General features: G+C 45.8%; 1 protein-coding gene across 4 annotated transcripts in view; it reads right to left on the bottom strand.

The window, feature by feature from the left end:
* The window catches only part of TCTN3 (tectonic family member 3), an 82,388-nt gene extending 62,957 nt beyond the window's left edge, over positions 1 to 19,431 (bottom strand). For 3 of the 4 annotated variants that reach the window (XM_075073005.1, XM_075073006.1, XM_075073004.1), the window contains exons 1-4: positions 19,146 to 19,394; positions 18,311 to 18,449; positions 14,813 to 14,934; positions 7,667 to 7,797 (exon numbers count right to left, since the gene is read on the bottom strand). In XM_075073005.1, the coding sequence (XP_074929106.1) occupies positions 7,667 to 7,797; positions 14,813 to 14,934; positions 18,311 to 18,449; positions 19,146 to 19,383 (630 nt within the window). In that variant the 5' untranslated portion in view covers positions 19,384 to 19,394. Of the gene's footprint in view, positions 1 to 7,666; positions 7,798 to 14,812; positions 14,935 to 18,310; positions 18,450 to 19,145 lie in introns of all 4 variants that reach the window. The other variant, XM_075073003.1, reaches the window with a different exon arrangement.
* Positions 19,432 to 19,517: the final 86 nt, after the last annotated feature.

Raw genomic sequence — 19,517 nt, 5'->3', positions numbered from 1 at the left:
AGGCCCTCTTCTAGCAGTTGAGGTGTGAACACCAAGGGAGGAGAAACTGCTTTTGTAGTTGGCTAGCTATTCACAGTCTTTGTTTAATCCTGAGCTGATGGTGTCAAATTTGCAGATGAACTGAAGCTCAGAAGTTTCTCTTTGAAGTCTGGTCCTGAAAGTTTTTTTGCTGCAGGATGGCTACCTTTAAATCTGTTATTGTGTGTCCAGAGAGACTGAAGTGTTCTGTTACAGGTTTTCATATATTGCCATTCCTAATATCTGATTTGTACCCATTTATCCTTTTACGTAGGGACTGTCCAGTTTGGCTGTGTAGTGAGCAGGTGTGGCTCCCTGCTGCCCCTGATGGGGAAAAGCCCATCCAGAGGCCGGAGTGGGCTGAGCTAGGGAGCTCTGAGCCCGTCCCTCAGAGGGTCAGGCAGCGACCCTGAAGTATAAAGGCTCACCTTCAGAGCTCAGTAGGGCCCCAGTTGCCAGAGAGACCAGACGTCTCTAGCCTAGCCTGCGACTGGGAAAACCTCATGGCCCAAGGCAGCTGGCCGGGCCTGCCCTGCGCCCGCTATCCGGAGGAGCTGCCAGACCTGCCCTGAGCCTGCTATCCAGAGGAGCTGCTGGATCTGCCCAGTGCTTGTTACCCAGAGGAGTTGCCAGGCCTGCCGATCACACCCTGCCCCGAAGAACCCATGGTCCTGGATCCCCCAGAGGCCAACGCCAGGACCCAAGTATGCCCCGAGGGGGAGTGTGGAAGTAGCCCGGGGGCAGCTGACCCCAGTCTGGCTGCAGCACTGCCAGAGCCCATGTCAGTGTGTTGCAGCCAGGATCCCCACTGACTAGGCAGTGGGTCTTCTGCCGCTGCTAAGGCCCTGGGTTGGGACGCAGTGGAGTGGGAGGGCCTGCGTCCCCCCTGCCACCCAACTTGTGGGTGGCAGACTCCCCTTCGCCCAGGCCTGAGGAGGCTTGGGCCTATTGCTATTGCTCAGCCCTGTCTGAGGATCTGAGCTCCTGACTCAGCGTCTGTTGCCCTGCCCTAACCTAAGGCCTGGCTTATTGCTACTGCTGATAGTGCTAGTGCTCAGCCCCGGCCCAAGGGTCTGAGCACCTGACCCAGTGTTGCCCTGCCCAGACCTAGGGCCTGGGCTTACAGTATTCATTCTGGCTACAGCAAGGGCTGCTGAGGGAGACCTCGTGGTCAGACTAATTCCCCAACATCAACTGTGTAATAAGCCGGTGTGGTTTCCCGCAGCCCCGAAGAGGGTCGAGCCCCAGCACACCCTTGTACAGGCCAATGTACATAGTAGAGGGGATTGCTGGCACATGATGGCCTATATTACATTGGTGGATGTGCAGGTGAATGAACCGGTGATGGTGTGGCTGATCTGGTTAGGTCCTGTGATGCTGTCGCTGGTGTATATATGTGGGCAGAGTTTGCATCGAGGTTTGTTGCATGGATTGGTTCCTGAGTTAGAGTTACTATGGTGTGGTGTATGGTTGCTGGTGAGAATATGCTTCAGGTTGGCGGGTTGTCTGTGGGCGAGGACTGGCCTACCTCCCAAGGCCTGTGAAAGTGAGGGATCATTGTCCAGGATGGGTTGTAGATCCCTGATGATAAGCTGGAGGGGTTTTAGCTGGGGACTATATGTGATGGTCAGTGGAGTTCTGTTCGTTTCTTTCTTGGACTTGTCTTGCAGGAGGCTTCTGGGTACACGTCTGGCTCTGTTGATCTGTTTCCTTATTTCCTTTTGTGGGTATCGTAGTTTTGAGAATGCTTGGTGAAGATTTTGTAGGTGTTGGTCTCTGTCTGAGGGGTTGGAGCAGATGCGGTTGTACCTCAGTGCTTGGCTGTAGACAATGGATCGTGTGGTGTGTCTGGGATGGAAGTTAAATGTAACACTCGAAACTAAACAACTGAATACTGACAAAATGTACAAGTATACAAATGCTAGAAGTCTAAATACTAAGAGGTGTACAATGCCTGGTATTAAATAAGGATATTGATATAATAGGCATCATGAAACTTTGGTGGAAGGAGGAGACATAGTAATAACAGAGTACAAAATATATAGGAATGACAGAGTAGGTCACACTAATGGAGAAGTAGCATAATATGCGAAAGAAATCAGAGTCAAATAAAAGTAAAAATCTTAAATTCATAAGACTGGGTCATAAATCCCTATGAATAGAAATTCCATGCTTGAATAATAAAGAGTACAGCAGTAGGAATGTACTACCAACTATATGACAGAGATGGTGATTGTGAAATGCTCAGGGAGATTAGAGACGATAGAAAAAAAAAAAAGAGAGCACTCAATAATAATGGGGGATTTCAACTATCCTCATATTGGCTGGGTTTGTGTCACCATAGGAAGGGATGTAGAAATAAAATTTCTAGACACCATAAGTGACTTCTTCTTTGAGCAGCTTGTCCTGGAACCCAAAAGGGGAGAGAAAAATCTTGATCTAATCCTACGTGAAACATAGAATTTGATCCAAGAGGTGAGTATAGCTAAACTGCTTGGCCACAGTGAATTTAATTAAATTTAACATCCTTGTCGAGGGAAAAATGCTGAGGAAACCGATCACAGCAGCATTTTACTTCAAACAAGAGGAACAACACAAAAATGAGGAAAATTAGTTAAAAAGATATTAAAGTAACAATCACAAGGGTGAAATGTCTAGAAACTATTAAAAAACACCGTAATAGAGGCTCAAACTAGAAGTACACCCCAAATTTTAAAAACAAAAACCACATACACATTAGGAGGACCAGAAAAATGCAACCATGGCTAAATAGCAGAATAAGAAAGATGGTCAGAGGCAAAAAGGCATCCTTTAAAAATTAGAAGTCAATTCCTTGAGAGAAAAATAGAAAGGAGTATAAACTTTGGCAGGCCAAGTGTAAAAGTACAATAAGGCAGTCCAAGAAAGAATGTGAACTAGCCAAAGACACAAAAACTAACAGTATTTGTTTTTTAATTTCATCAGAAGCAAGAAACCTGCCCATTGAATAGAATAATAGAATCTCAGGGCTGGAATGGACCTCAGGAGGTCATGTAGTCCAAACCCCTGCTCAAAACAGGACCAATCCTCAACTAAATCATCCCAGCCAGGGCTTTGTCAAGCCTGACCTTAAAAACCTCTAAAAAAGGAGATTCAACCACCTCCCTAGGTAACCCATTCCAGTGCTTCACCACTCTCCTAGTGAAAAAGGTTTTCCTAATATCCAACCTAAACCTCCCACACTGCAACTTGAGACCATTACTCCTTGTTCTGTCATCAGGTACCACTGACAACAGTCTAGGTCCATCCTCTTTGGAACCCCCTTTCAGGTAGTTGAAAGCAGCTATCAAATCTCCCCCATTCTTCTCTTCTGCAGACTAAACAATCCAAGTTCCTCAGACCATTCTTACAGTCATATTGCTCGCACCCCCTAATTCAGTTTTGTTGCCTCTGCTGGACTCTTCCATATTTTCCCATCTTCTTGTGAGTGGGGCCAAACTGGACACACGTTATCCAGATGAGACCTACCATGTCGAATAAAGGGGATGATCTGTCCCTCGATCTGGCTGTGCATGCCCTGACTTAGTAAGCCAAATGCGTTAGCCTTCTTGGCAACAAGGGCATGCTGTTGACTCAGTCTAGCTTCTCGTCCAATGTAACCCCTACGTCCTTTTCTGCAGAACTGCTTCCTAGCCACTTGGTCCCTAGTTTGTAGTAGTGCATAGGATTCTTCCGTCCTAAGTGCACGACTCTGCACTTGTCCTTGTTGAACCTCATCAGATTCCTTTGGGCCCAATCCTCTAATTTGTCTAGGTCTCTCTGTATCCTATCCCTACCTTCCAGCATATCTACCACTCCTCCCAGTTTAGTGTCATCTGTAAACTTGCTGAGGGTGCAATCCATGCCATCCTCCAGATCATTAATGAAGATATTGAACAAAACTGGCCCCTGGACCAACCCTTGACTTTAGCAAAGCTTTTGACATGATCTCGCACAGTATTCTTGCTAGCAAGTTAAAGATGTATGCGCTCAATGAATGGACTATAAGGTGGATAGAATGCTGGCTAGATCAGTGGGCTCAACGGGTACTGATCAATGGCTCCATGACTACTTGGCAGCCGGTATCAAGCCCATCACAGGGTTCTCCCTCAGCTACCTGGCGTGCCGCACTGCCTTGCTTCCATTACCTCACCATCATAAATATGCCAAGGGTGTTTCCCTTTCACCAAGGGTACCTTTCATTCCACAACTCTTTTTCAAACAGGCCAAGTCACAAGCAAATTGCAGCAAAAACTCTCCACACAACTTCTCTTCTTCACAGATCACACCCTGAGCTTCTCTCTCTGCTTCTTGTTCCTACCAGTTGTATCAACAGCTTGGTAATTATCACCCAGGTGCTCATAATCCCCCAACAGAAGAGTAGTTAACTGTTTCCAGACTTCTCTGTGCTGCAGCAATGTCAGTGATCAGGGTGCTGCTGCTAGTACTCTGTCAAACAGTTAGTGGACAAAGATGCACTCAAGGAAGACAAGGTCATTATGGAGAAGGTACATGAATACATCAGTCTTTACTGCAGAGGATTCTTTTTAGGAGATAAATCTGAAGAACTGTCCCAGATTGAAGTGTCAATAAGGAGGTTTTGGAACAAACTGTTTAATTTATAGACTCATAGGTCAGAAGGGACCAATATGATCATCTAGTCTGACCTCCTGCACAAAGCAGGCCACAGAACCCTACCCATCCACTTCTATAAAAACCCCTAACCTATGTCCATAATAAGTCACCAGGACCAGATGGTATTCACCCAAGAGTTCTGAAGGAACTCATATATGAAGCTCCATAATTACTAACATTGTATCAGCTGACTGGAGGATAGTTAACATAATGCCAAGTTTTAAAAAAAGGCTTCAGAGGCGATCCTGACAGTTACAGGCTGGTAAGTCTAACTTCTGTACTAGACAAATCGGCTAAAAGAATAGAAAAGAACAGGAAGGCTCAGTGGGACCCCAAGCACATCAGGTGGCACCCCGGAAGTGGGGTCCAACTCATCACAGTGGTGCAGCAAGCAGGGTCGTGTGCACAGCTTATAGCTCTGAGACACTGGTGGTGATTTTAACTGTGTCGGTCAGTGAACAGACAAAGTGATTACTAATTTGTTATTTTCTGTTTGCTTATTTCGGGCAAGGGAAGTAGGGGCACAAAAGTAGGAAAATGAGAGCAAGTGAAGCTACCAAAAAGTTGGAGCTATACAGATTGCAGATAGAAGAAAGCAAAAAAGAATGCAAAAGACATGGAATTTCAGGAAGCAGAAGCCAGACAAAAAGCAGCCCATGAAAGGGCCATGGAAACCCAGAAGCTAGCCATGGAACTGAGACAGCTAGAGGCTGATAAAGAAAGTGAAGCCTGGAAGCTAGCAATGGAGGAGTGTGACAACTCTGTATCTCAGGGGAACACCCTGCACCCCTGTATTCATCCTTATAATATGATTGCGTGGTATCCAGTGCAAAGTTTGTTATGTCGGGTGTCTTAGGAAGGGTCATGGTGCACGGAGCATTGTTGTTTATAGAGTTATGAGACTGAAAATGTGTCCTCATGGCTTAAAACAAGCCCAGACAAAACTCCCCAGGAACAGAGGGGTGGTTCACACCTCATCAGGACATGTATGGGACAAACCCAGCCCAGTCTCACAGGAACAAAGGACACTGGTCTAGGCAGCAACAAAGGATCTGTTGGACTCTCGAGTAAGTCACACCCCTGCCCTTGGTCAATCAGGGACTACGATGAGGTAATGATCACCTGACCCTGAAGGAGGGGCGGAGGAGACAATGCCAAGATGGAATAAAGAACGTGATAAAAGGGAGAGACATTTGCCATGCTCTTCTTCTGTCTCCCACCTCCATCTACAGACATCACCACCAAGCGACTGAAGCGCTGATCAAAGGGGAGAGCCAGGCTGAAGGGCAACAGCCAGCCTGTGGTGAGAATCATCCAAGTTTGTAAGGGCACTGAAAGTGTTATGATCAGCTTAGAATGTGTTTTGCTTTTATTTTTTTGACCAAATCTGACTTGTTGTGCTTTGACTTATAATCACTTAAAATCTATCTTTTGCAGTAAACAAATGTATTTGTTTATTCTACCTGAAGCAGTGCATTTGGTTTGAAGCATGTCAGAGACTCCCCTTGTGATAACAAACCTGGATCATATCCATTTCTTTATTAAACTGATGAACTCATATAGGCTTGCAGCGTCCAGCGGGCGTAACTGGACCCTGCAACATAGATTCCTAGGGTTGTGTCTGGGACCGGAGATAATGGTTAGTGTCACTTGGTTGCACAATCCAAGCAGCGGCTGGCCAAAAGTGCCCACTCACATAGCTGGGAGCAGCTTACATCCAGAGGCTGTGTGTGAACATCCCAGGAGTGGGGGTTCTCACAGCAGAGTAGGTAAGGCTGGCTCCCAGAGTCAAGGATTGAAGTGGCCTAGCAGATGACCAGTCCAGATAACACCAGGAGAATGTCATAAGGAGAAATAAAAAGAGAGAAAGCATGAACTGGCCTTAATGGAATGGAGGAAACAGAACCCCACACACAAGTGGGAGCGATTGTGTCCTGCATACAACGAATTTGGGGACATTACTGAATATTTCATCACCCTTGAGAGGCTGTGTCTGCTCCATGAGATTCCTGAGGATCAACAGATGACCATCTTGGTTACAAAGTTCTCTGTGAGAGCTCTGGATATATTCAGTAAAATGTCAATTGATGATGTTTCAAATTATGGTAAATTTAAGGAACTGGTTGTAAAACAGTTTCAGATTACACCTGAAATTTACAGAGTAAAATTTAGAAGCTTTAAGAGAGGGGCTGGATTGAGTAATGTGGCATATGTAAACTAAAAATGGGAGATTCACTGGATAAGTGGGTAAGGGGAAAAGGTATTTCAAGCTTTAAAGAAATGTGTGATTTGGTGGCTCAGGAACAGCTCCTGAATATGTCTAATGATGATGTAAAACAGTGTTTATGAGATAAAAAGGTAAAAATGGTAAAAGAACTTGCAACTTTTGCTGATTAATTTGAACAATCCCAAGCATCTATTAGGTATCGATCACAAGCAGAGGGGTTTAAGTTTGTTGGGAAGCAGACTTCCTGTTTTACCTCTGGGAAGGAGGAGGGTGGATGGGAGGCTGGATGCTATAAAATCATGAATGATGTGGAAAAAGTGAATAGGCAAGTGTTATTTATCCCTTCACATAGCACAAGAACCAGAGGTCGTCCAATGAAATTAATAGGCAGCAAGTTTAAAACAAATATAAGGAAGTACTTCTTTAACACACACAACCTGTGGAACTTGTTGCCATCAGAAGTTGAAAAGGCTAAAAGTATAACTGTATTGAAAAAGGATTAGCTAAATTCATGAAGGCTAGATCCATCAATGGCTATTAGCCAAATGGTCAGGGACGCAACCCCATACTCTGACTGCCAGAAGCTGGGACTGGATAAAGAATGGATCACTCCAAATTGTCCAGTTCTGTTTATCTGGCACCAGCCACTGTAGTGGGTTAGATGAAGTAGTGGTCTAACTCCTTATGGCATTCTTATATCCCCCTTGCCGCCACCAAGAACCCCAGAGAAAAACCAATTAGATTTTTGTGAGTGCTCTTCCAACTCACCCGGTAAAACGCAGAGGAAGATGGCAGGTCTTGTGATGGTGGAATGAATGATGATCCGCCATACTGTGCCAAGAACACAGAGAAATCTGATTTTTTAACTTTTTGCGGCTGCTGGAAATAGTTCAACTTTGCTAAAGTTGGGGAGGGAAAAAACAAACAAATCCACCATCAAATCACTAGACAAAGATCGTGGAAAGGCTAACATTGTGCCACTATTCTAAAAGAGATGACTTGGGTAAATATAGGATTGTTAGCCTGACATCAATGCCATGCAAAAAAAGGAAAAGATGATATGCAATTAGTAAAGGATGATAGTATACTTAATGCCAATCAACATGATTTCAGGGAAAATATTTTGTCAAACAAATTTTATCTTTTTTTTTATTACAGTACAAGTATGGTTGAAAAAGGTAACCGTGACATAATATGCTTAGACTTCTGTAAAGCATTTGACTTAGTCCCACATGATATTCTGATTTTAGTAAAATTAGCACTCTATAAACCAATGTAGCCCATATTAAGTTAATTTAAAACTGATTAAATGATAAATCCCTAAGTAATTGTAAGTGAGGATGTGACAGGGTAGTCTACCCCATAAAGGCAGTAGCTCAATAGTAGTTGTCAGCCCATCCCACCACGTGGCATGGCCCTTCAAGGGTTTGACAGGTCCAACAGAAGGACCAAATGGGGATGTGGGGAGGAAATAGTCCTGGGAATGAGCAGTTCTTGGAAGGAAATCCTGTAACTGTATCCTTTAAGGGCCTAGGGCCAGGAGCCTTCCAGAGAGGGAGGGGCAAGGCTCCTCTCTCCTCCCAACCAACCGGGAATGAGCTGGGAGAATGTTTATATTGTGTGCTTAATACACACCACATATATTAATATGTATTAAGCACACAATATAAACATTCCATTATATTGTATTGTATTGTATTATATTTCTAGCAGTTACATGGCCTGAATTGGCCCATGTCTTTTTATAATCTTGTTCATTTACGTATAGCACTTTGCAAAGTTGAAGTCAGCTTTGGCATTAGGAAATGGAAATCCTGTCAAAGGCAAAATACATTAATGTTCTGCCCTAATACAGGCTGGGGAGAGAGGTACATTACCTTCAAAGACCAATACCTGGAATGCTAGTATCCAAAACAAATATAAGAAAGGTACAGAACAAGTTAAGGAACTGGTACAAACTAGATTTTAGTGATGTGTAAGGAATTTTGTAACTTATAAAATCATCCTATGAATACAACCAGTGGAAATGTGAAATTTAGAAGCACATCTTCTGCGTAATATTAATTTAAAAATGCTGAACAATATAGCCTCCCAGAAACTGATATCATGTTGCATCTTTTTTCCTATACTATATTATTAATTTTTAGCAATAAACCTGACTGATATTGGTTATTTGGCCTCAAGTAAATTACATAAAGAACTGAAAAGTGTGGACAAACAATCAAGTATGCAATTTACAAAATATGTCATTGATATGTAGCCTGGTATAAGAAGAGAGAGAGGAGGATTGAGGATCCTGCGATAAGGAGAGAGAGAGAGAATGACTGTTTGAAGCACATCTCCAACTCAGGGAAAGGGGGTGCTCTTCTGAACTGGCACAAAGAGTTGATGAGGACTCTTACTGGGACCTAGAGTACGGTGATTTGGGGCTACTAACAAAGTCAGTCAACCCTCTGTAGAAAATTTAATAAACCAGACTCTACAAAGGGTATGGATGTTTCTGAACCAAGCTAAGCCTGGTAATTGAATGAAAGAACTGAAAGGGGTATGGAGTGCACCAGTAGAGCCACAAAGAGGCATGCTGGAGAAAGTCATCCTTGACAGAGGAATAGTCATTGGGGAGCGGAGGTGAAGGGGCTTTCTCGTGAGGTCTCACAAGGATCTCTTCTCAGCGCAATGCTATCCAATAACTTTATAAATTATCTGGAACAGATATAAAATTAAAGCTAGCAAAACTTCAGAGGGCATACAGTTGTAGAATGGCAAATAAAGGGGACAAATCAGTTATATAGACTCATCTGGAGAGCTTGGTAAAGTGGGTTCATTTGAACAACATGCATTTTAATACTGCTGAATCCAAGGTCATGCATCTAGGAACACTAAATGTAGGTCAAACTTACAAGATGAGGGGCCAGTGTCTTTAATGAAGTGACACTGAGAAGGATTTACAGGTCATGATAGATAAGTAGCTGAACATGAGCTCCCAGTGTGATCCTGTAGAACATATGAACAGTCATACTGGGTCAGACCAAAGGTCCATCTAGCCCAGTATCTTGTCTGCCAACAGTGGCCAATGCCAGGTGCCCCAGAGGGAATGAACAGAACGGGTAATCATCAAATGATTCATCCTGTCGCCCATTCCCAGTTTCTAGTAAACAGCAACTAGGGACACCAGCCCAGCCCAGCCTGGCTAATAGCCATTGATGGACCTAAGGGTATGTCTATGCTACAAAAAATGACCAGCAGCAGTGAGTGCCAGAGCCCGAGTGAACAGACCTGGGTTCATGTTCCTGCATTACAGGGCTAAAAATAGCAGTGTATACTTTCCCACTCAGCCTGGAAGGAAGGCTCTGAGACCTGGCTTTGCCAGGTCTCAGAGCCAGGGGTTCAGCCCAAGCTGAAAACATCTATACTGCTATCCTGTAGCGCGAACGCCAGCAACCCAAGCCAACTGATCTAAGCTCTAAGACTCACTGCCATCAGGCTTTTATTTTATTTTTTTTTAAATGTAGATGTACTCTTTTAGGGCTAACATGGTCCTTGGATGCATCAGCAAGGGAATATCAAGTTGAGGTAAGGAGGTGGTAACGACCCTGAACACAGCATTAGTCAGACCATTACAGAAATATTATGTCCAGTTCTACTGTCCACTCTTTTAAAAGGATATTAAAAAAATGGAAATGACTCAGAAAAGAGCACAAGAATGCACTGAGGTTTGGGAAAAAGGAACAGGAGTACTTGTGGCATCTTAGAGACTAGAGGTTTGGGAAACATGCCTTATAGGTGAGAACCTTACAAAGCTCAATGCATTTAGTTTATCCACTCAAGAAAGAGATCTTGGAGTCATTGTGAATAGGTCTCTGAAAACATCCAGTCAATGTGCAGCAGCAGTCAAAAAAGCTAACAGAATGTTGGGAATCATTAAGAAAGGGATAGATAGTGTGACAGGGTCAGGCCAGATGGCTACAGGAGTGATAAAAAGCAGATATATTAGCCCCAGGTTAAGCAGGTCCCTTTTCTCTGGGTAAGATAACAGAGGCAGTTCCAGAACAATCAGGAACTTGCTGGAACAAATTAAGGCAGACAGGCTAATTAGGACACCTGGAGCCAATTAAGAAACTGCTAGAATCAATTAAGACAAGCAGGTTAATCAGGGCACCTGGGTTAAAAGGACTTCACTTCAGTTAGTGAGGGGTGCATGTGAGGAGCTGAGAGTAAGAGGCACAAAAAGCTGAGAGTGAGTAGGAGTACTGCTGGAGAACTGTGAAGTACAAGCGTTATTAGACATCAGGAGGAAGGTCCTTTGGTGAGGATAAAGAAGGTGCTGGGAGGAGGCCATGGGGAAGTAGCCCAGGCAGTTGTAGCTGTCACGCAGCTGTTACAGGAGACACTATAGACAGCTGTAATCCACAGGGCCCTCAGCTGGAACCCAGAGTAGAGGGCGAGCTCGGGTTCCCCCCATTCTCCTCAGTGGCATTCTCTGTTTGGGTCACTGCATCCTTGCATGGTGGAACTACTCCTGTTTCAGCCATGCAGCCCGGGTACAGCAAAAGGCTGTATGACGTGCAAAGATTTCGGAAATCTGTTTCCTTTTGATGATAAAAAACCACAAAACACCATTTTCTCAAGAAGGAAGAGAAGAGACTATTCCAAGGGGAAGGAAGATGGTCTTGAAGTTAAGGCACAAAACAGGGAATAAGGAAATCTGAGCTCAGTTCTTGCCTCTGCCACAGACTTTATCTGATCTTGAGCAAGTGCCTCTGGACAAAATTTTCCAAATCAGTCTGATCATGGGTGCCTCTGTTTCTCAATACCCAACTTAAGACATTGATGGTCTGATTTTCAGAAGTGCTGAGTGCCTACACCTCCATTAAATGGGAGATGAATATTTTTGTTTTTTTAAATCCGGCCCCAGGCATCTCAAGATCATAGAAAATTAGGGTTGGAAGAGACCTCAAGAGATCATCTAGTCCAACCCCCTGCTCAAAGCAGGACCAACACCAACTAAATCATCTGAGCCAAGGCTTTGTCAAGCTGGGCCTTAAAAACCTCTAAGGATGGAGATTCCACCACTTCCCTAGGCAACCCATTTCAGTGCTTCACCACCCTCCTAGTGAAATAGTGTTTCCTAATATTCAACCTAGACCTTCCCCATTGCAACTTGAGACCATTGCTTCTTGTTCTGTCATCTGACACCACTAAGAACAGCTGAGCTCCATCCTCTTTGGAAGCCCCCTTCAGGTAGTTGAAGGCTGCGATCAAATCCCACCCTCCCTCTTCTCTTCTGCAGACTAAAGAAGCCCAGTTCCCTCAGATTCTCCTCATAAGTCACGTGCCCCAGCCCCGACAATTTTTGTTGCCCTCCGCTGGACTCTCTCCAATTTATCCACATCCTTTCTGTAGTGGGGGGGGCCCAAAACTGAATGCAATACTCCAGATGTGGCCTCACCAGTGCCGAATAGAGGGGAATAATCACTCCCTTGATCTGCTGGCAATGCTCCTACTAATACAGCCCAATGTGCCGTTAGCCTTCTTGGCAACAAGGGCACATTGCTGACTCATATCCAGTTTCTCATCCATTGTAATCCCCAGGTCCTTTTCTGCAGAACTGCCACTTAGACAGTTGATCTCCAGCCTGTAGGGACATGGGATTCTTTCATCCTAAGTGCAAGACTCTGCACTTGTCCTTGTCAAACCTCATCAGATTTCTTTTGGCCCAATCCTCCAATTTGTCTAGGTCACTCTGGACACTATTCCTATCCTCCAGTGTATCTACCTCTCCCCCCAGCTTAGTGTCATCTGTGAACTTGCTGAGGATGCAATCCAGATCATTGATGAAGATGTTGAACAAAACCACCTGCAGGACCGACCCCTGAGGTACTCTGCTTGATTCCGGCTGCCAACTAGACATCGAGCCGTTGATCACTACCCATTGAGCCCAACAATCTAGCTAGCTTTCTATCCACCTTATAGTCCATTTATCCAATCCATATTTTTTTTAGCTTGCTGGCAAGAATACTGTGGGAGACTGTAACAAAAGCTTTGCTAAAGTCAAGATATATCATGTTCACTGCTTTCCCCATATCCACAGAGCCAGTTAGGTGCCCATATTAAGATGCACAATATTAAATATTAAAAAACACCCTTGAAAATTTTGGCCTTACCTTTTGGTGAGCTGAAATATGAATTGAAGAAGTAGGGGGCTGCTTTAGCTAATACATTACCTAGTACACCACATCCTTGCTCCTCCTCCCTCCCCTCAGATCCTCCTGAATGCCGCAAAACAGATGATTGCTGCAGGCAAGAGGTGCAGGGAGGGAGGGAGGAGTTGTTGATCCATGGGGCCACTGGAGGGTGGGAGGGTTTGGGGGGGTGGAGGGGTGCTGATAGGCGGGCTACCAACCCACCTTGGTTCAAAGCTCCGAGGGCCAAACAATGTGATACCCAAACATTGTGAAAATTTAAATAAGTATGTTCTCTAATAGATCAGCGATGTAACAATGAAGCAATGTTAACCAGGACGATGTTAAGTGAGGAGTTACTGTACAGGAGAAGAATGTTTTAGAATCCATGAGGTGAAAAAAAAATAAACTAGTCCTGTAGATGGGTTTATTCCGTTTTATATAAGTTTTTAATGTCATCACCATGATCCAGAATAGGGGTGGCCAGCCTGTAGCTCTGGAGCCACATGCAGTTCGTCACAGGATGAATATGTGTCTCCTTGCACAGGCACCAACTCCGGAGCTGGAGCTGCAGGCGCCAACTTTTCAATGTGCTACAGGGTGCTCATTGCTCAACCCCTGGCTTTGCCCCAGGCCCCGGCTCCACTCCACTCCTTCCCCCGACCCTTCCCCTGAGTCTGCCACACCCTTACTTCTCCTCCCTCACCCTGCACCCTGAGCCTCCTGCACACCACAAAACAGCTGATCGCAGCGGGCGGGAGGCACAGGGTTGGAGGGTTAGGTGCTGATCAGCGGTGCTGCTGGTGGGTGGGAGACACTGAGGGCGGAGTGGGGAGCTGACAGGGGGCTGCTGATGTGTTACTGTGGCTCTTTGGCAATGCACATTGGTAAATTCTGGCTCATTCTCAGGCTCAGGTTGGCCACCCCTGATCCAGAAGAAGAAATACCACATGGCTGATAAACCTCTGCAGACTTTTTGAAAGAGAAATTGTTACATTGGTATATATATTATATAATGTGATATACTGACTTCAAAGCACTTTGGCTCAGGCCCATAGCAAGTAAGTAAAATATTTTTGTTTTTTTAGCCAGATGAGTGTAGGCCATATGAATCTGCATATTTGAATAGATCCTTGAAAGAGAACAGGTGAATGAAAAACATATTATACATTAAGGAAATGTGAACTTAAATACAAACTAGTAGGGAGAGTCAGGGGCAAGCACAGTAGCATAATACAGAAATTTTCAGATTACATGAGCAAATAGTCTGATCTAGTCGGGTCTCAGTCTCTGACAACTGTCATTGCCAAATGTTTCAGAGGAAGATGTAAGAAAACACATAATGGCCCATTATGGAGTAACATGCCCCTGGGGCAGCTGCTTTCTAACTCAACATTTATGCCATGAAGCCAGAGGGTTTATACTCCCTTTAGCATTCTTATCTTCTTTACTATACTTGTGAGTGTTATAATTATTCTCACAGATGTCTTAACTTTTTAAATCTCACTGAGTTCTTGGCCTCAATAATACGTTGTGGCAATCTTGTAGATTTCTTGGCCAGCTTCAGATCAAAGGTGCATAACTCCTTCTCTCACTCTTGGTCTGTAGTGATGCTGGCAAGTGCTGTGGAACAGCTGACCGTTCACCCCTCATATTCACAAGATGTTACAGAACAGATTCCCTGATCAGGGAGAACTTGGGAATTCAGTGTGCGGAGGGTAAGACTACTTACAATCACTTAGCTGCACACAGAACAAAGACTCAGATCCGCTGGGGTCAGTGACGATTTCAGTGTGATGAGGGGTATTATTTCTGAAAATAAGAGACTTCTCCACGCACACTTGACTCACAACTCTGCACAAAAAACAGAAGAGAGAGAGAGATAACACTAAGGATACATTTACATTCCATGTCCCTTCACCCTCCAACCAACTGGATACCGAATTCTTCTTAATTTCCTAACACAAGTTGTTTTGCATTATTAAACAGTTCTTGTGTCTCACCCTAGAAGGAGCTGTGGGTGAGAAGTGATCTGTATATTTGCAAAGCACTTTAGGATTCTTCATACAATGCAATATAGGGCCAGCATGGATCTCCTCTGTCCTGTCCACAATCTCATAATAGCAGGAGTATGAGCCTTCTCCCAAATCTCCCCCTTTCTAGAACAGCCGAGTCCAGCTCAACCTCCTCCCCCTTCTCTCCAATCTGTCTCCCTATCCTCTGCCTCTCAGTTGCCATCTCTAATAATTTCATTATAAAGTCATCACGTCCAGCCTTGCAAAACTGTCATGACAATGTATGAACCCTAGCCAAACATCCCCAGCTTCTCCCTCATAATCATTTAACTGACCTCAGGCATTTGAACATCAGGAGAAAGATCACACAAACACCATGTGATATTAAAATAATTATGCTGGATTTTAGTTTCTATTGGAAGTGTTCAGACAGTGAGAAAGCAAAGAAAAAGCTGGACATACACCAGTCCTTGGGGCCAGATGCAGTGCATCCAAGGGTGTTGAGGGAGATGGCTGATGTGATTGCAGAGCCATTGGCCATTATCTTTGAAAACTTGCGGCGATCGGGGGAAGTCCCAGATGACTGGAAAAAGGAAAATATAGTGTCCATCTTTAAAAAAGGAAGAAGGAGAATCCGGGGAACTACAGACTGGACAGCCTCACCTCAGTCCTGAGAAAAATTATGGAGCAGGTCCTCAAGGAATCCATTTTGAAGCATTTGGAGGAGAGGAAGGTGATCAGGAACAGTCAACATGGATTCACCAAGGGCAAGTCATGCCTGACCAAATTGACTGTCTTCTATGACGGGGAAAGCAGTGGACATGATATACCTTGACTTTAGCAAAGCTTTTGACACAGTCTCCCACAGTATTCTTGCCAGCAAGCTAAAAAAATATAGATTGGATGAATGGACTATAAGGTGAATAGGAAGTTGCTAGATCGTTGGGCTCAATGGATAGTGATCAACAGCTCAATGTCTAGTTGGCAACCAGTATCAAGAGGTGTGCCCCAGGGGTTGATCTTGGGGCTGGTTTTGTTTAACATCTTCATTAATGATCTGGATAATAGGATAGACTGCACCCTCAGCAAGTTCGTGGATGACACTAAACTGGTGGGAGAGGTAGATACACTGGAGGGTAGGGACAGGGTCCAGAGTGACCTAGACAAATTGGAGGATTGGGCCAAAAGAAATCTGATGAGGTTCAACAAGGACAAGCGCAGAGTCCTGCACTTAAGACAGATGAATCCCATGCCCCGCTACAGGCTGGGGACTGACCGGCTAAGCGGCAGTTCTGCGAAAAGGACCTGGGATTACAGTGGACGAGAAGCTGGACATGAGTCAATGGTGTGCCTCGTTGCCAAGCAGGCTAACGGCATATTGGGCTGTATAAGTAGGAGGACTGTCAGCAGATCAAGGGAAGAGATTATTCCCATCTATTCGGCACTGGTGAGGCCACATATGGAGTATTGTGGCCAGTTCTGGGCCCCCCTACTACAGAAAAGATGTGGATAAATTGGAGACAGTCCAGCAGAGGGCAACGAAAATGATTAGGGGGCTGAGGTACATGACTTACGAGGAGAGGCTCAGGGAACTGGGCTTATTTAGTCTTCAGAAGAGAAGAGTGAGGGGCGGGGGGGTTTGATCGCAGCCTTCAACTACCTGAAGGGGGGTTCCAAAGAGGATGGAGCTCGGCTGTTCTCAGTGGTGGCAGATAAGAGAACAAGAAGCAATGGTCTCAAGTTGCAGTGGGGGAGGTCTAGGTTGGATATTAGGAAAAAGTCATTAGGAGGGTAGTGAAGCACTGGAATGGGTTACCTAGGGAGTTGGTGGAATCTCCATACTTAAAGGTTTTTAAGGCCCAGCTTGACAACGCCCTGGCTGGGATGATTTAGTTGGGGTTGGTCATGCTTAGAGCAGGGGGTTGGACTTGATGACCTCCTGAGGTCTCTTCCAACCCTAATCTTCTAGGATTTTATGATTCAAAGTGTTACTGCAATCGCCTTGCACATATGTATGTTAGTTACTTCAGTCAGGCATCAGCATTATCATGGTCCCTTAGCCATTGCTTAGCCAAGATGTCTGCATGCAACATGGAAATGTATCAGGCAGTCAGTCCCTCACATCTCAGCTACTGCTGCCTGGGAGATAGAAGGAAAAGGCTTGTTATGAGTGGAATTAAAAAAAACCACCCTTGAGATTGGTAGGTGTGAACTCACCCTTCAATTAACGTAACTGTAAGCATAAACCCCACCTAAGACAAAAGATGTATGTGAACCTTCCCAGGAGCTTTTGGCTGAGTATTGTTTGTTTGTTTGTTTGTTTTGTTTTTTTGGGGGGGGGAGAGACCAGACCAGAACCAGCTGAGGCTATGTCTACACTACTGACCTTACAGTAGCACAGCTGTACCACAGCAGTTGCGCCACTATGTAGCTGCTCTATGCTGGTGGGAGAAAGCTCTTAAGCCAGCACAATTAAACCACCTCCCAACAAGCAGTAGTAGCTACGTCAGCAGAAGAGGCTATCCCACTGACATAGCACGGTCAACACTGGCACTTTTGTCAGTGAAACTTATATCGGTGGGGGTGTGGTTTTTTCACACCCCCGACCAACAAAATTTTGCGGACAAAAGTGCGTGTGTAGACAAAGCCTGAGAGAGCAACACAGCCTTAAGGTGCAGCTGAAAGCATGGTGGCTGACCCAGTAGGAAACCTAGAAAAGAATGCTCTTAGTGCTGTAGGGGAAAAAAAGCCATTTCTTGCTATTTGATTCTCTCTGCATTCAGGGACACAGAACTTTGTATATTCTTTGTGTAACACCAACAGACTCTGTTCGTCAACGGGTGGGATTGAACCTGGGACACTAAATGCACTACTGCATGAGCTAAAAGCCCCATGGCCCTTAGCTAAGGCTGTTGATCAGACTCATTAACCTCTCTCTAAGTGGTCTCGGTGCCATTAGATGGGACAGAACACCACACCTAGGAGGTGTGTGGGATACATTTGTAATAAACAAAACTGCATCAAAGATATACCTGCCTATCACCAATTTCTGCTCCCGGGCCCCAGACTTTGACTAGCTGCTTGCGTTGAAAAGGGGCAAAAATACATTACAGCAGTCTGGCATCAACACTGCCCTGGGCCTTTCACCACTGCTTTGGAAAGGTATTTGTATGCAGCACTGAAGAGCATCAGGAAGCTGGGCCCTCACACCTTACCTGGTGCTGCCTGGAAGACAGAAGGAGAAGGCAGCCCTTGGGTCCTCCAGATCACAGCCAAGGTTACAGTCGGTATCACAGCAGCAGTTTATGTCACAGGATCCAGAATGCAGATTGCAGATACAGGTGGGCAAACAGGCTATGAAAAGAGAAAGAGACACCGGATCAAGGGGAGAGGTGACCCCAGACACTGTCATCTAGGTGATGTGGAGGGAAAGCTGGTTTGCGGGAGAGGGTACCCTCGGGACCGCCCTGTAAGGGGTAGATGAGGGAGACCAGCCAGTGGGAGATTCAAGAGAGAGAGGCTGATATGGAAGAGGACCCTGTGTATCGCCCTAAAGGGGATGAGGAGGAGTGACAAGCCAAGTCAAGCAGGGGAACCCAAGGACTATCCTGCAGGGATGGGGAGGGGAAGAGAGGCTGTGTCAGCAGAGAAGGAACCCCAGGCACTGTACTCCAGGGAAGTGGTCAGGAGATAGCCCAGGTCAGGGTGAGAGGGGACCCTGAGCACTGTACTGCTGGCATTGGGTGGAGAGACAGGCTGGGTCCAGATCAGTGACAGGTCACAGGGGACCCTGGGCACTGCCTTGCAGGGCATGGGGGAGGGAGCAATAAGGTGACCAAATGTCCTGATTTTATAGGGACACTCCCGATTTTGGGGTCTTTTTCTTATATAGGCTCCTATTACCCCTCATCTCCTGACCTGATTTTTTGCATTTGCTGCCTGGTCACCCAGGGAGGAAACAGGCTGGGCCGGGGGTGGGGGGGTCGCACTCTGGGCCTGGGCAATGCCCGGCAGGGGATGAGCGAGAAGGGACTACGGGCGCCTCCTCACCTTCGGGAGCGGATGAGTCTCCCCGGACGACTGGAACCGTGCTGGCCTCCGGCTTCGCGGAGCTGCCTCCCTCTGGGCTGGGGCTTCCGGGGCCCGAACTTCCCCCCGGAGTCGTGCCGAGGCTACCAGCGTCGGTGGCAGGGCCGGTGCCGATCCCCGCGGTCGGGCTGGGGGTCCCAACCCCCCACCACGGCTGCAGCAATAGCAGGAGCGGGAGCAGCAGCCGCTTCGGGCCCATACCATCAACCCGTTGCCAGGGAACCGATACACTAACGTCCGGCGTCATGTCGTAAGCGATCTGGTCTCGCGATGAACTTTAGCGCAGGCGCGTGTCGAAGCCACCCTACACCCCCACCCCCCCCCCCGCCCTCC

The sequence above is a fragment of the Chelonoidis abingdonii genome, chromosome 16 (genome assembly GCF_003597395.2).
Source record: "Chelonoidis abingdonii isolate Lonesome George chromosome 16, CheloAbing_2.0, whole genome shotgun sequence".
NCBI classification, from domain to species: Eukaryota; Metazoa; Chordata; order Testudines; family Testudinidae; genus Chelonoidis; species Chelonoidis abingdonii.
This window is presented reverse-complemented; position numbering and strand designations above follow the sequence as displayed.